This window comes from Adiantum capillus-veneris, chromosome 15 (assembly GCF_014529385.1).
Source record: "Adiantum capillus-veneris isolate H3 chromosome 15, ASM1452938v2, whole genome shotgun sequence".
NCBI lineage: Eukaryota > Viridiplantae > Streptophyta > Polypodiopsida > Polypodiales > Pteridaceae > Adiantum > Adiantum capillus-veneris.
Window position 1 is genome coordinate 11,892,066 of NC_140945.1, and position 16,154 is coordinate 11,908,219.

General features: G+C 45.1%; 1 protein-coding gene and 1 pseudogene across 2 annotated transcripts in view; one reads left to right on the forward strand and one right to left on the reverse strand.

Annotated features, from left to right (window-relative positions):
• The window catches only part of BIO1 (adenosylmethionine-8-amino-7-oxononanoate transaminase), a 120,247-nt gene that overhangs the window by 62,834 nt on the left and 41,259 nt on the right, over positions 1-16,154 (forward strand). For both annotated transcript variants that reach the window (XM_086530063.1, XM_086530062.1), the window contains exons 9-10: positions 3,796-3,945; positions 15,195-15,328. In XM_086530063.1, the coding sequence (XP_086386189.1) occupies positions 3,796-3,945; positions 15,195-15,328 (284 nt within the window). The remainder of the gene's footprint in view (positions 1-3,795; positions 3,946-15,194; positions 15,329-16,154) is intronic.
• LOC147440277 (sm-like protein LSM1B pseudogene) lies at positions 4,743-5,255 on the reverse strand (annotated as a pseudogene).

Below are 16,154 nucleotides of genomic sequence, written 5' to 3' on the forward strand. Positions count from 1 at the left end.
ACAATGCCCGGTCAGACTATTGACCATGGAGGAGATTGATGAGATCTGCCAGTGATCGATGATAAATCTCCTATGATTTAGCTCTTTTGAGGATTGTACACCCTTCTCATCTTGTATCAGCCTTTGTATCAGCTCTCACCCATTTTATTCCCACACGCACACCCACATTGTGTTGTATTAGCCCCCAATCACTACTTTCACCCCCCTACTCATATCCTACATAGTTCCAGCTAGCTGCTTAGTTCACATCTAGCAGTTAAGATTTTAGTTTTTCACTTTACTTCATTTTATTTTTGTACCTAGACATTGTATTAGATCCACCAAAATTGTATCAGTTTGGTCTCATAGGTCATTTTAGCCTTTTGAAGACGTTTAATATAACATTTCATCTCTCTCTCTCTCTCTCTCTCTCTCTCTCTCTCTCTCTCTCTCTTTAGTCTCTATGATTTCTCGGATGATTGGGGCTAAGGCCTCAGTGCCACATAACATTATTCAAGCGGAGCTAGCTACTCCTCCCTTTGTGGTTGAGGCACTTGCCGGATTGGTATCCTTTATGCACTGTTTATGGGACCTCCCCAGAGACAGATATGCTCGGCTGGCCCTTGAGTCCTCCTGACAGCTAGTGCTGCAGGGTGATACAGCATGTTGGTATGGGCAGATGACATCATGGTTTCAGTTACATCGGTTCAACATGGACAGATTGCCCCCGTTCCAATACTCCTTGGATGCACCCTCCCTATCTATCACACGGACAGAGATGACTAGACTTATACGTCAAGATCTGATTCAGCTAGATATGAGGATCACATGAGTTGCTCTCAACTATTTAGACTTTCTCGTCTTTGTTCTAGTAAACATGCTTTTGTTGTTCAATCATGCCATCTTATTTCTTTACTCGTTGAGAAAGGATACACATTCAAAGGAATCATGAAAAACGTTCGATCATTTTTGCATCGTAGTAAGTTTATTTTTGATGTTTCTTCCTTTGGAATGTCCACGATAATCGATAGTAAATTCGATAATTGTGGAGAGCTTAAAAGCCCACTTTTTGTTTAACTTAGTAACACACTAATTTGTTGTTTTGATCTCTAGCGTTTCTAGTATTTTTACTCTAGCTTGACAAATGCTAGCCTTTATCATGGCTGTGTATGCCTATCACCTCCGGAGGGTGATAGAAGCTTAACTCGTTGGTTTTGTAGAGTTTTTTTTCCCCTTTTCTAGTGACCCTTGCTTTTATAGTTTTATGAGTGCTTTATTCCCTCTTATAATTCGTGAGTTCAAACTATTCTGAACTTATGAAGGTATTTATCTCCTTGGGTGACCCTCAAGAAGACTGTTAAAATATGTTCACAACTCTCTTGTCGTAATTATGCACCTCTTGAAGTGAAATCTGGGCAAAAACCTCTTCCTTGTAATGATAATCGCACTTTTGAAGATGCATGGAATAAGGTGGTGCACTCTGACAGAGATGCAGGGGTCCATGTAACTTCTCCATCACATGTAGGCTTTGCTTCCTCTGAGATAGACATGGAGTCGCTGGTTGTTGATGTTGATGTGCTTATGGGCACGTCAACTTTTCCCTTTCTTCCTTTGCCTCTGTACATATCTCTTGAATGCATAGTTGTGTTAAATGTATTTCATATAATGTGTGTGGGTTATGTAACCCTGAAAAGTGGAGATTAACCTGACACTATGTACATACGTATAAGGCAGACATTGTGGTTTTGCAAGAGCATACTCAGCATGAATATGCTGGGCAATGCTCGTATTTTGTGGGGTATTGGATAGTATATACTGGTTTATCGGGCTTTTCAGGTGTTTTGATTATGGTTAGGCATGAGTTGCAGCCAGTTCTGGCGTATAATGATCCAGCGGGTCGTTGGATGGTGGTTCAATGTACGATCAATGGCCAGATTCATGAATTTGGTGGTGTCTATGCGTAGACGGCCTCTGGACAACGAGTTGTTTTGTGGCATGAGATGTCTTCTTATCAATGGCTTTTAAATGCGCTGCTTTGGGGTGATTTTAACAATGCACGTGCGTTATTAGATAACACCATAAGACATTCACACATGCTGAGTATGGAATTGCAGGCTTGGACGAATCTCATTACATACACACGGATGTTGGACTTGTGGACCCTTTTGCATCTTAATGTTTCGGGGTACACATTTTAGCATAATGCTCATTATGCATATCGTACAAGATTAGATTGGTGGTATGTCCTCAACATGCAACAATTTGATGAGTTTGTATGCGAAATGAGAATAGTCCATTCTTTGCTTTTATCAGATCATGCTTCCATTGTGATGCTGTTGCGCTTTGGGCAACTACACTATGATCAACCTCTTTCTAAGAACGTCTGCTGCACATCAACAATGCATATCTTTCACATGAAGCATTCCGTGAGATATTTTATGACGTTATTTCCACTCTGATCGCCCAAATGCATCTTGATCCTGATATTGCTTGGGTTCGCTTTGTTGCGCGTATGCAGAGTGTAATTTAGGATTATGGGAAGCATTACATGTTTCAATTACGTGATAATGTTGAAGATGCCAAGCATGTGTATCAACAACTCCAACTCTTAGCTGACACACGTTTATTGTCTGGTTGTGAATTGACAACTCTTTGGCAAGGCCGGGTTTGTCTGCAACATAATGATAATGGAATATTGAACAAATGGCAGACCTGTGCTCACCATCGAGCGTTTGTGGATAAGGGATGTGCCTGTAAACAATTTTTAAAGCACTTGCATCATTCAAGGGCTTCTCAAACTATTAAGCGAGTTATGCTCCGACTAGGCGCTTGGACAACCTCAAAACGTGAGCTTGCGGATGCCTTGGTTTCCTATTCTAGGAATGTTTTTGCCGCTCCCCCTGCTGCGGCATCTGCTGAGGTTCTTCATGCACACAACTTTTGATATCTACAGTGCATTCAATCATCTTCCTCAAGATGCTTTAGCCATGAAGGTGGATTTTACAGAAAATGAATGGCACTTAGCATTGCTTGCTCTTGGACAATGTTGTTCGCTTGGTTGGGATGTTCTCATTGTGGAATTTTTTCTCTCCTTTTGGGAGCCTTAGAAAGAACCTCATTGATGAACGCTGCGTGCACGAAACAGAATTTGTTGATATCTTGGAAAGAGGGTTTGTTGAAGTTGTTGCCTAAAAAAGAGATTTGTGAGCAGTTCTTGGATTGGCGGCCAATTACTCTTATGCCGGTTATTCATAGCTTGAGGTTTTCTTGACCATTTTCTGTTGTTTGGCGAGGTGTTTGAAGTATTTCGAGACAATGGAGAGCATTTGTGATGATTAGGATCTTACATTGATGACCAATTCAAGCTGTCCTGCTGATCTTACAGTGTGGAGATAATATATGTTTTACATGTTGCATTTTTCTTATTGCTTGGCTCTACATATGAAGAAACCTTCGACAAGCAGCTAACGCAAGAGCAAATGAGGCAACCCTGAAGCAAGAGGGGTTGATTGCTTAGAAATATTGAGTTTGGGTGCATAGGGAACCATGCTGTTAAACACCATTTGGGGGGAATGGCTGCAAAAAATTCGAACGTATTATGTTGTCGAATGTGTACTCAGTTGTATGTGTATCCATCTGAGATTACACCTAGGTTCTGGCTTGTCTGTACACAAGGGTTTGAATGGTTGGTTGTGGATGGATATAGTTTTCAATTTTGGTGTTGATTGCTAAATTTTGAGCTTTGCTACCATTTGAAGTCATTTAATCAAGAGGTGCTCATCTGAGCCACTTAATTGTTTTGTGCACCGCTTGCAGTAAATTTGAGCTATCAATCAAGGAGTGATTTTTTTGATGAACAAAGGGAACATTCTGAGCTGGCCACTTTATATAGAGAGTTCATTAGGAGAAGTATTTCTTCTTGCAAGGACACATTGACGCATCTTGCTGCTTTGATTATTGAACCAGGTATATCATGACAAATGTTCATAATTTGCTGTTCTATGTATTTGATAGTAGTCTGAGCTATGCTTCGTTTTCTGTTCAAATGGGTATTCAGAATCATGCTAAAATTGTGTAGAGAGCAGATTTATATTTTTGATGATGCATCGTTACCAAATTTAAGTGTGCAGAAGCCTAGTCATTCATTCAATGTCGTTTGCTATTACCTATCTTCTAGGTTTGGATTTTTTTTCGAGTTGAGGTTTCGAGGGAACGTTTGGAGGAAGCTTTGGAGGGAGCTTTTTTCAGATTTTTGCTCAACTGAGCAATTAAAAAAAAAAAAGCTCGCTTCACTCCAAAATCAATTTTTAAAGTGAGCTTTATTTCTTAATCTCTGTGTGTGTGTGTGTGTGTCCCTCTCTCCCCCCATCTCTCTCTCTCCACACACACACACACACACACACACACACACACACACACACACACATATTCCTCTCTCTCTCTCTCTCTCTCTCTCTCACACACACACACACACACACACACACACACACACACACACACACACACACACACTCATTTCATTTCTCCCCCTCCCCGTTGTATTACCCTCCCACCCCTCCCCACGGACAAAAATTACCTAGTGAACTGCCACCCCCCTTCACTTGTATTCAAACGTGCTTTTCGCTCTTAAAACAAGCGAACCAGAAGGCTTTAAAACCACCATCTAATTGGGAATGTTCTTCATGAAGATTGATCCGATGTATAACAACAAAGATTATTTCGAACCTCAAAGAATCTGTCTTGTCCAAGTACCAATGAAGCATTCACTCCAAATCTAGAAATTCCATTCGTTTCCTCATTGAACCTTTGAGTTCAGTTGCTTCTTTCTCTGCTTTGAGGGCTTGCTCAATCATTTTACGGCTTACTCTCTGCATATGTGGTGGCAATTCATCTCTAGATGAGTTCAGTTCACTAATTAGCACCACATTCTCTCTGCGAATTATGTAAAGCCCAAGAGAAACATCACAATACAAGTCCCCAACAATGATCCTCTCTATTGCACCTTCAATGACAACATTTGCAAATTGTTCAAATGACCTAAGAATGCCTATCAAGTTCTGTCCATCTCATAAAATAACCAATAATTCCTTGTCAAGGTTATTTGCAAGCCAAGTACCAAAGAAGGGATCTGGACAATAAACTTTTTATCCCGATAACTACATGATCAAACACAATGCACATGATCAGCTTCGACTTTAGTTCACGGTAGGAAATACTTCAGTTTTGGTTGCCAATATTTTTTCTACTTCACTTTGGAGAAACTTCCATCCACACATTATTGAGGGAATAATAAGGACGCTCTCTGTCTCTCATGCGCAACTGGGCGCTAGCGCCTTCTTGCAAATCATTACTCTTGGAAAAATCATTTTTCAAACATACAAAATTCCGTTTTTGCACTATTTTTCTCTATGTTGAGGTGGAAATTTTCCTTTTCCCCTTTTTCTCAACTCGCATTTTCGAAATTGAAAACGGCACGATATTAAGCCGAGGCACATTTTTTCCGAACATTGTTGCACATGTGTGTGTGTGTGTGTGTGTGTGAGAGAGAGAGAGAGAGAGAGAGAGAGAGAGAGAGAGAGAGAGAGAGAGAGAGAGAGAGAGAGAGAGAGAGAGAGAGAGAGAGAGAGAGAGATGAAATGAAATGTTATATTAACGTCTTCAAAAGGCCATAATGACCTATGAGACCCGAAAGTTACAAAGTGGTGGATCTGATATTAAGTCAGAGTAACAAGTTAACCTAGCAACAATACAAAACAAAGATATATACTATGGGGTCCTAAGTTGGTCGATGTGAGCCAAGCAAAAAACTAAGCAAAAAATGGGCGGCTTGTTGGGATAGCTGAATCACAAGAGATCTAGCATCGGTCGTTGGCGAATCTCATCAATTTCCTCCATGGTTAGTAGTCTGAGCGGGCGTCGTGCATGCTTGGCCAGCGTGCTCCGAATTTTGTGTCGTAGCCTCTGTCGATGGTGTGTAGTTCTTCGCAGTCGCGGGCGCCTGGATTTCCCTAGTTCAATCGCTCGGTCAATCAGTGTGCCTTTGGTGTGAGACGAGGGGGAGCTCTGTTGTGGGAGTGGCTCTTGCGGCTGTCCCGTGTCTGCTCTGAAGAAGTCTGTGATCCGTCTTTGAGACTGGCTAGCCTCGCCATTCATCAGGCTATCTCTGTGTCTGCGCAGCTCGAGCAAGAACAAACCCAGACATCTTTGATCTTCGTATCCCATGACTCTTGAGAGTGGTCCAAAACCCTCTCTGAACAAGCAATGGAAGCGGCCTCGTATCTCGTAGTAGACGGGGCAGCGGCATGTATAGTGTAGCTCTGTCTCAGGTTCCATGTTACACAAGGGGCATGTTCTGTCCTCTGCTGGTACTCCGCTGTATCTCCCAGTTTCAATCCGCAACTGGTGAGAAGATGTGCGTAACTGGCCAATAGGATATCGTATCCCATGAGACAAGTGGGTATCCATGTATCTGGGTCTCGCCACAAAACCATCTTACGTAAGCTGGAGAAGGTGGTCTCTGTAGAAAGCCATCTTCGTGCCCAATACCTGTGTTGGTTGTATCCATGTCCTCCTGGTGTCTAGCTGGGTCAGGTCTTGGCGGATGAGCTTGGTGATCTCTGACTGTGTAAGAGTGAGAGAAGGTGCATCTAATGAGTAATGGAATGGTGGCAGCCTGTCTATGCTGAACCCATGTGCCTGAAACCATGATGTCATCTCCCCATACCAACATGTTGTATCTCCTTGTATGGATAATTGTCGAGAGGATTCAAGTGCTATGCGAGCATATGTGTCTCTAGGAAGTTGCCATGTGCGGTTTATGAAGGGGACTGATCTGGTGAGCGCCTCCACCACAAGTGGGGGGGCCGCTAGCTCTGCTAGGATAATGGCCCGTGGTACTGATGCCTTGGCTCTAATGAGCCGCGAGATCATAGAGATGAGAGGTTTCTCCATGTTCCCCTATCCGTCTGAGCGACCCGACCTCCCGTGGTGATCCAGTGAAGGTCCCCATATCTCGGTTCCATAGAGCAATGCTGAAGCTACCAAAGTGTCGAAGAGCCAGAGCTTCGTCCGGGGCTCCTAAAACTGAACCTGCGAACACATCCTCTCCAATCTACCCAATGCTGCGTGGGCTCTAGTAAGTCTGGTCTTTGCTGCTCTTCTGAGTGAGAATGCAGGTCCGGTAAAAACCACTCCAAGGTAAGTGTAAGCGTCTGTGTACTCCGCAGTCTCCTGGCCGTATGTGAATGTAGGTGCTGACCTCCTGATCCACTGTGGGGTGGTATTAAACACCATAAACTTGGTTTTACCCAGGTTGACAGACAAACCACTTTCGTGGGCAAACGTATGCAAAAAATCCAATTGACGTTGCATTCCCTCTAGGGATTCGGAGATCAACACTATGTCATCAGCATATAACAAAAGTGGAATCCATGTCCCTGCCAACTGAGCACCTTTATCCCCATCGCTGTCAATGTAGTCAGAAACCTCATCCACATACATACCGAAAAGAGTAGGAGAGAGCGGGCAGCCTTGCTTTACCCCAATAGTGGAGTGAACCGGTGTAGAAAGTCCCTCCGGGGTGCGTACATGCCCTACTACCGATCTGTACAATGCCATGATCCCCCAAATGAGTTCTGTGAGTACTCCCATTTCCTGTAATCTGCGCATCGGTCTAGCTCTGGGTACCGTGTCGAAAGCTTTGCGGAAGTCCACAAAGCTACGATAGATCCGTCTCCCATGAGATTTGCCTTCCTCGATGATGGCTCTGAGTGTTAGGATATGGTCAAGAGTAGAGAAGCCTCTCCTGAATCTTGCCTGCCCAATTGCACGTATTCCTTCCCTCTCTGCCCATCTACTCAGCTGTTGCTCAAGAATGGATGCATACAACCGTGCCAGTGTGTGCCCAATCATAATAGTGCGATAATTCCCATGCTCCATGGGGTCTCCTGATTTGAAGATAGGTACGATCGTAGATAGGCTCCAAGTGTCCGGTAGTCCCTCACACATGGCACGGTTAAACATAACTGCTAGAAGCTCTGCTAGTAGGTCTTTGGCATGCATGAAATGCTCAGCGACTAGGCCATCATGATCATATGCTCTCCCTGTCTTCATCCTGTCAATAGCTTTCTTCACCATCTCAGCGGTGAAAAAGACATGCGTGTGGGCATGGATCGGGGGGGTTGGGGAGGGGCGGCTGTCCAGGTACTGTGTACAAAGATGATGCGTACTGACCCCAGGTCTCTGTGGAGGAAATAGCGGGGGGGGGGGACTGCAACATGAAAGAGCCGCCACGCCTCACGCGAGTCCTGACTCAAGAATAGTTGATATAGATCCTGCTCGAGTCGAGCCAAAAAAGCCCTCTTCTTCCGCCGCACCAGGCGTCGGAAGTCAGTCTGTGACTGACGTCCCCCAACAACACCTCCCTCTGAAGTCTAGCTCTAGTCTGGCGGCACTCTTCATCGTACCAGCTGTTCTGAGGCATGCTACCTGATTGGCGGCTCTACTCAGGCAGGGTGTGTGGGTATGCTTCTGCTACTGCCTCATGTAATGTCTGTGTCAGTATAGTAGTTAGTTCCTCCAGAGGTCTCCCCGGGTCCTCAGTGCATAGGCGTCTGTGGATTCCGTCCATGTATACAGAGTCCGTCTCCCGTGTGAATGTGTAGCGAGTAGGGGCTGCTACTCGTGGCCTGTGTGCTACACTGAACTGGAAGGAGATGGTCATCGACACCAGAGCATGGTCCACTGCCACCCCGACCGGTCTGGGCCCAACTGTGAGATCCTGGATACTAGAGATAGATTCGGCTGTGCCATGACATAGTCCACTATGCTGGCTCCATGTCTGTGTGGGAAGCATGTAAAACCTCCCGCAACAGGAAATCTCTGTAGGCCGTTCAAGATGGCCAATCCATGTGGAGTGCCCATGTCTATCAGGTGTCGCCCATACTCAGTATATTCCACATCGTGTGATAGTCTGGAAAGGCCCGTCTCTGCAACATCTAGCTCTCTTAGCATCTCCTCTGAAGTATCATAAAACACTGCCTGGTGATGGGCAGTCCTAGCATTGAAGTCCCCGAGGATGATAATGTCACCGTCCCTAGAGAACTCCCATATGTCATCATCCAAAATAGAGAAAGGGGACTGTCCTCTAGGTGATGCATAAACTGATGTACTCGGGGGAAAGTAGCAAATAGCTAGATAGAGGTATCTGCCTGTGTCTGCTTTCAGTCTCACCCACATGTACCTAGCCTGCTCGTCCCTGCGGGCTATATGTATCAGTGGCTACAGATCCTCTCTAAATAACACTGCCACTCCCCCCGAGCCCCGCCATCTGTGCTCTGAGCGTGTCTACTGTCTGAGAGAGAGAGAGAGAGAGAGAGAGAGAGAGAGAGAGAGAGAGAGAGAGAGAGAGAGAGAGAGAGAGAGAGAGAGAGAGAGAGAGCAAGCTAGAAAAACACAATTTTTTTAAACCAGTGAAAATAAGGGCGAACTTGAAATTCTCCTAGGTCAAAATTTGAAGATTTTGTCGGTAATTACACTAAAACTTGTGTAAATTTCTTGGTTTTCTTAAAGACAAGCTCAAAATCTAACTGAAAATTTTAAAATTTTAGCTAGTTAAGATACATTGGACCCCGGTTTTTTTTCTAGCACTGGATGGAGAGAGAGAGAGAGAGAGAGAGAGAGAGAGAGAGAGAGAGAGAGAGAAATGAAATGTTATATTAACGTCTACAAAACGGCAAAATGACCTATGAGACCAGAAAGTTACAACGTGGTGGATCTGATTCAAAGTCAGAGTAACAAAATAACAACATAACAAAATAAAAATACTATGGAATCCTAAGCTGCTCGATGTGAACTAATCAAAGTAAAGAGAGAGAGAGAAGGGGGTATACACACACACACACACACACTATGTGTGTGTGTATATATATATATGAGAGAGAGAGAGAGAGAGAGAGAGAGAGAGAGAGAGAGAGAGAGAGAGAGAGAGAGAGAGAGAGAGAGAGAGAGAGATGAAATGTTATATTAACGTCTTCAAAAGGCCAAAATGACCTATGAGACCAAACTGTTACAAAATTGTGAATCTGATACCATGTCTAGGTACAAAAAGACTAGAACAAAAATACTACTACTATCAGGTAGTAGAATCCATCCTCATCTGCACTCCGGATGTCAAGAGAGTATGGCTCGAATCCTATGCTGTAGTCTGCGTGGATGTTGTGTAGCCCCTCTCCTCAATCGTGGCCGTCTGTATTTCCGTAGCTCCAGTGCTCGGTCGATGAGAGTGCCGGTAGTGGTGGAATGAGTGTGGCCGAGCTCTGCACTGATGGCTGCTCCTTTGGCTGTCCCATATCTAGTGAAAAGAAATCTGTAAACCGTCTCTGGGACTGTCTCTCTCTAGCTCTCCCCAGTAAAGTCTCTCTCTCTCTCTCTCTCTCTCTCTCTCTCTCTCTCTCTCTCTCTCTTCAAAAGGCCAAAGTGACCTATGAGACCAAAACATTACAATGTGGTGGATCTGATACAAAGTCAGAGTAACAAAACGACAAAATAAAAATACTATGGAATCCTAAACTGGTAGGTGTTAACTAAGCAGCTAGCTGGGATAGCTAAATCACAAGAGATCCAGCATCGATCGCTCACGGATCTCATCAATCTCCTCCATGGTCAGCAGTCTGATCGAGCGTGCATGTCGGGCCAAAGTGATCCGAATCCTTTGATATAGCCTCTGTCGATGGTGTGTAGTCCTCCGCAGTCGTGGGCGTCTGGATCTCCGCAGCTCAGTCGCTCGGTCGATCAATGTGCCTCTGGTGTGAGGCGACAAGCTCTGCTGTGGAAATAGCTCCTCCAGGTGTCCAGTGTCTGCTCTAAAGAAGTCTGTGATGTGTCTTTAAGACTGGCTAGCCTCTCCTCTCATCAAGCTCTCTCTGTGTCTGCGCAGCTCGAGCAGAAACAAACCCAGGCATCTCTGATACTCGTACCTCATGACTTTGGAGAGTGGTCCAAAGTCCTCTCTGAACATGCAGTGGAAGCGGCCTCGTATCTCATAGTAGACGGGGCAGTGGCATGTGTAGTGCAACTCTGTGTGAGGCTCCATGTCACATAGGGGGCATGTCTTGGCCTCTGCTGGTACTCCGCTGTATGTCCCGGTCTCGATCTGCAGTTGGTGTGAAGATGTGCGTATGTGGCCAATACCACATGGTATCCCAAAGTGGGTGTCCATGTATCTTGGCCTCGTCACAAAATCGTCCTCCGTAAGCTGGAGAAGATGCTCTATGTAGAAAGCCATCTTCGTGCCCAGCTCCTGTGCTGGCTGTATCCATGTCCTCCTGCTGTCTAGCTGAGTCAGGTCCTGGCGGATGAGCCTAGTGATCTCGGACTGTGTAAGAGTCAAAGAGGGTGCATCCAATGAGTACTGGAAGGGGGGCAATCTGGCTAAGCTGAACCCATGCGCCTAAAACCATGATGTCATCTCCCCATACCAACATGCTGTTGTATCTCCCTGCATGGCTAATTGTCGAGAGGATTGGTGGCGTAGCTGTCTCTGGGAAGTTCCCCACATGCGGTGTATGAAGGAGATAGATGTGATGAGCGCCTCAACCACTAGTGGGGGGGCAGCTCTGCTAGAGAGAGAGAGAGAGAGAGAGAGAGAGAGAGAGAGAGAGAGAGAGAGAGAGAGAGAGAGAGAGATATGAAATGAAATGTTATATTAACGTCTTCAAAAGGCCATAATGACCTATGAGACCAATTTGTTACAAAATAGTGAATCTGATACCATGTCTGGGTACAAAAGAAACTAGAACAAAATACTACTGGAAGTATGTGAATGTGAAACAATGACAGAATGGGGGGTGGAGAAATGGTGAGGCTCTATCTGGCATGAGCGGCACAGCCTGTTGTCTGCTGGTATCCCTCTGAATCTACTAGTCTCAATCTCGAGCTGATGTGAGGATGTGCGTATTTGACCAATGGCACAACGCAAACCATGGGACATATGTGTGTCCATGTAGCTGGGTCGAATCACAAACCCATCTCCTCTGAGGTGGAGAAGATGCTCTCTATAGAAAGCGATCTTCGTGCCCAACTCCTGAGGCGGGTCTATCCATGTATTCCTGGTGTCCAGCTGGATCAGGTCTTGACGAATGAGTCTAGTAATCTCCACCGGTGTAAGAGACAGCAAGGGTTGCTACGAGTTCTCTCCATCGATCCCAGCATGTGGTGCATCAATTAGGTGGCCATGGTGATGCCTACGCGTGGCTCTTGCTCGATGGTACGCGGCCCTTGCCCGACCATGTAACATGGCTAATATTTGGAAGGGATAAGCACCTCCCCCTGTGGGCCCTATGGTGTGTCGAAAAAAAAAGAGACAGCGAGGATGTCTAAAGAGAGTACTGGAAAGGGGGCATCCTGTCCATGGTGAAGCCATGCGTCTGAAACCATGATGTCATCTGTGCGTACCAGCATGAATTGTCCCCCTGTAGCGCTAACTGTCTAGAAGACTCAAGGGCCAATCTAGCATATCTGTCTCTAGTAGTATCCCATAAGCTGTGCACAAAGGAGACTGATCTAGTGAGTGCCTCAATCTCCATAGGGGAGGCAGCTAGCTCTGCTCGAATGATAGCGTGAGGTACAGAGGCCTTGGCTCTAATTAGTCGAGAGATCATAGGATACAAGGGCCTCTCCATACGTCTCCAACCATCCTGGCCTACGGAAGGTCCCCATACCTGAACCCCATACATCATAGCTGAGGCTACTAAAGTATCAAAGAGCCATAGCTTTGTCTGAGGTTCCTGGAACTGAACTTGCGAACACATCCTCTCCAAGCCTCCCAAGGCCGCATAAGCTCTAATCAATCTAGTCTCTACTGCTCTCTCCAAAGTACGTGTATGCATCTGTTTACTCCACAGTATCATGACCATATGTGAAAGTAGGTGCTGATCTCTTGATCCACTGTGGTGTGGTGTTAAACACCATAACCTTGGTTTTACCAAGGTTTACAGACAATCCACTATCCTGTGCAGAAATGTGTAATGCATCCAAATGTCGTTGCATACCCTCAGGTGAGTCAGAGATCAACACAATATCATCAGCATATAACAACAATGGGATCCACGTCACCGCAAAGCATTTGACATGGTACCGTGAGCTCGATTGATGCGCAGACTGCAGGAGATGGGGGTGCCCATAGTGTTGATTTGGGGGATTATGGCTTTATACAGATCAGTGATGGGGCATGTACGCACCCCGGAGGGGATATCTGACGTAGTTCACTCCACTATTGCGGTGAACAGGGTTGCCCATTGTCTCCTACTCTATTTGGTATAGGACTTGACTCCAAGAGTGTCACGAGTGATGATGTATTAACAGAAAAGAGAGAGATTTTTTGTAAAATGATGACGTGTTAGTGGCCATATGGTGCTGACGTGGCAGCCTGTAATCTACGGCACGATTTTCAGAAGTGCCACGTGGCATGCAAAAGAGCTTTTTGGCGCTAGTTTTAGCCTCAGTTGGTTTTGGATGTAGCGCCAGCTTTTTGTATGCAATGCATTTTGGTGAGGGGCCTTTATAAGCAGCCTTGGGGGTCATCTCTTGCAGATGAGGCATAGTTGCACAATGCAGTTTTACTTTGTGATTGCTCATATGCTGGTGACAAAGAAAGTCTTGTGAACCCCTGTCGATCAACCCCACGAGTCCACCATTTGACTTTTTCTGTTACTGAAGGAGAAAGTGAGCTTAGCAGCCGAGTTCAACCTCCCCCAGGAAAATCATCCGCATGCGCCCTTGCATAGGGGAAGTTCCTGAGTGGCATTGTCTTGCAGAGATGGACAAGATCAGCAATTTACAAATTTTGGGTCATGAGTTCTATCACATTTGAGTTCGAGAGACCCAACATGGTTGCGAGGGTGCTTCAGCTGAGTCCTTTGTATCTGTGTGCTGTGAGGGCACACTTTCGACACTAGTGCCATGGTGTTGATCTTGTCGTTGATGGGATTGAGTTTGCGGGCCCCAACAAGGTTGTGAGGGTGTTTCAGATGAGTCCTTTTTTCTGTGTACACCTATGATGTAGGTGGTCTAGTGCTGATCTTGCCATTGATGTGATTGTTGGAAAGGCAGACTGTCCAGTCTCGGTGCTGCGGGCACCTGCCCATGCTATCTCCATTTTGAGATCCCATTGACACCTAAATTGAGTCCTTTCAGACTTCTACTTAGGTTGCGTCGAATGTAGTAGGAATCGGCATTGTCTGAGTCCTTGTCAAAAACCATGCTCTCCAAAGCAAGTTGAGTACTCAGAGCTATTGTATCAGTGTTGTACTTGTTGTCAGATGAAGGCTTGTTTTTGGTTGAAATCTCATCCAGCTAAGCAGTCCGAGGACAGAGTTATCAGTGGCAGCCACAAGCAGTTTCCTCTGCCAATCCATGCTCTTCTGTGTGTCCTGCCTTGGCTGCACAGGTGGGTGTAAACCTTGAAATGGATGATTAGGGTGGAAGCCTGACCACAGATGCAGATGGGGCCAACAGAGTGAGCAACTCAGTCGGCGCAGCAGAGGGGTTTCCAAAGGAAACGTTTTGACCCTTTGATGCGTTAAGAGCAGTCCATGCAGATAGTTGTGTCTTAGCCCTTTGAGCCACCTCAAGTCAACTCTTTGAATAGTTCATCTCCACCCCCACAGCTGCCTCCCTCTAGCTACTGCTTGCAGCTCACCTCTCCCATCCTTAGATCCCCCACCACCTGCTCCTCCCACTGCCTCACACTCGCCTTGACGCAAAGTTTCCCTTGAGGGAATTGTTCCTTACAAGCTTGCAAACAATAAGAAGTTTTTTCCTAAAAGAATAAGATTAAAAAAAAAAAAAAAGGTTTGAAAAGAGTTGGACAAGTAGCTTAAGGTAAACAAACTGAAGCTCTAGATATATAATCTCTCTAGAGAAAATGAAGGGATTCTATCCAGGTAAGAGGTTCTCTTTGATACTTCATATTTTATGTGAAGGATTCAGGAACTCACGCTTTAACCAGTCAAGTGGGTCCTGTTGTTGCATGAGCTTGTTTTTGTGATATCTTTATATCAAATTCTATTTTATGAGGTGTCTGTGAATGACCTTGTTTTTGACATTCCTCCTATTTGAGCGTTAAGTTTTCAAATTCAAGTTTTCTGTGTGCGCAATAAATTATGCCGAGGAATTTTGTGGACTTGTTTGTAATGATGGAGGTTATAAATGTGCAGTCATTCATGGGGCTGCTGGAATGACATTAGTGGATCCATTATTTCAAAGGATTTTGGTGAAAGAATGTAAATCACAAAGAATACCAGTCATATTTGATGAGGTGTTTGCCGGATGCTGGCGGCTTGGAGTACAGGTCAGAGTTCACTCTGGTTTCTCTGTTTGAGATGTTTGTAGCTCTTGTTTGTAAAGTTAATGTGTATGATGAATGAATGTTCTCTCTTTCTGTCCCTCTATCCAGCGTCTTTAATTGTGGTGTCATACATGTTTGTTTGTTTCTTTTTTTTGTGTGTGTGTGTATGAGAGAGAGAGAGAGAGAGAGAGAGAGAGAGAGAGAGAGAGAGAGAGAGAGAGAGAGAGAGAGAGAGAGAGAGAGAGAGAGAGAGATCTACCACAAAAGAGCATGTACTTGCTCAAGAAGACATGTGACATAAGACAGCACAAACTGTAGAAAATTTTGTAGCGTAACAAAACTTTGTTCAGAATTTGACCAAATGAAATCTCTTTTTTTTTTCCCCCCCCCAAGAAAAAGATCCTTCCATTAGTTAATAAAACAGCCCAGACGGCTACAAATCACCTGTAACAGGCTTGGACACTCCAAGCGTGAAATCAATAGCAACACACGAACAGAAACTTCAAAATCACTGAACTTTAGTAAAGAGAGAGAGAGAGAGAGCCGACACGGCCTGGCGGAGTTCCATGCCCAGAGGTATTGGCCCCAAAGTCCTTCACCCCTTTTGGTTTTTCTTTATCATTAATCATTGCAAAGCACAACTTCCGAGGGACCTCTGCTTTCAAACTCTGTGTCCAGATGCTCTGTAGAGTGAGGCCCCAGGGGCTTACGAGGGATGCCCTAAAAGCAAGCCCCAAAAGCTTCTAACTCAAAAGCAAAACGCTCCAAAAGCAACTAATTCCAAAATCTGCCAGAAAAGCAGTCGGTACAATTTGCGAAAATTCGTACA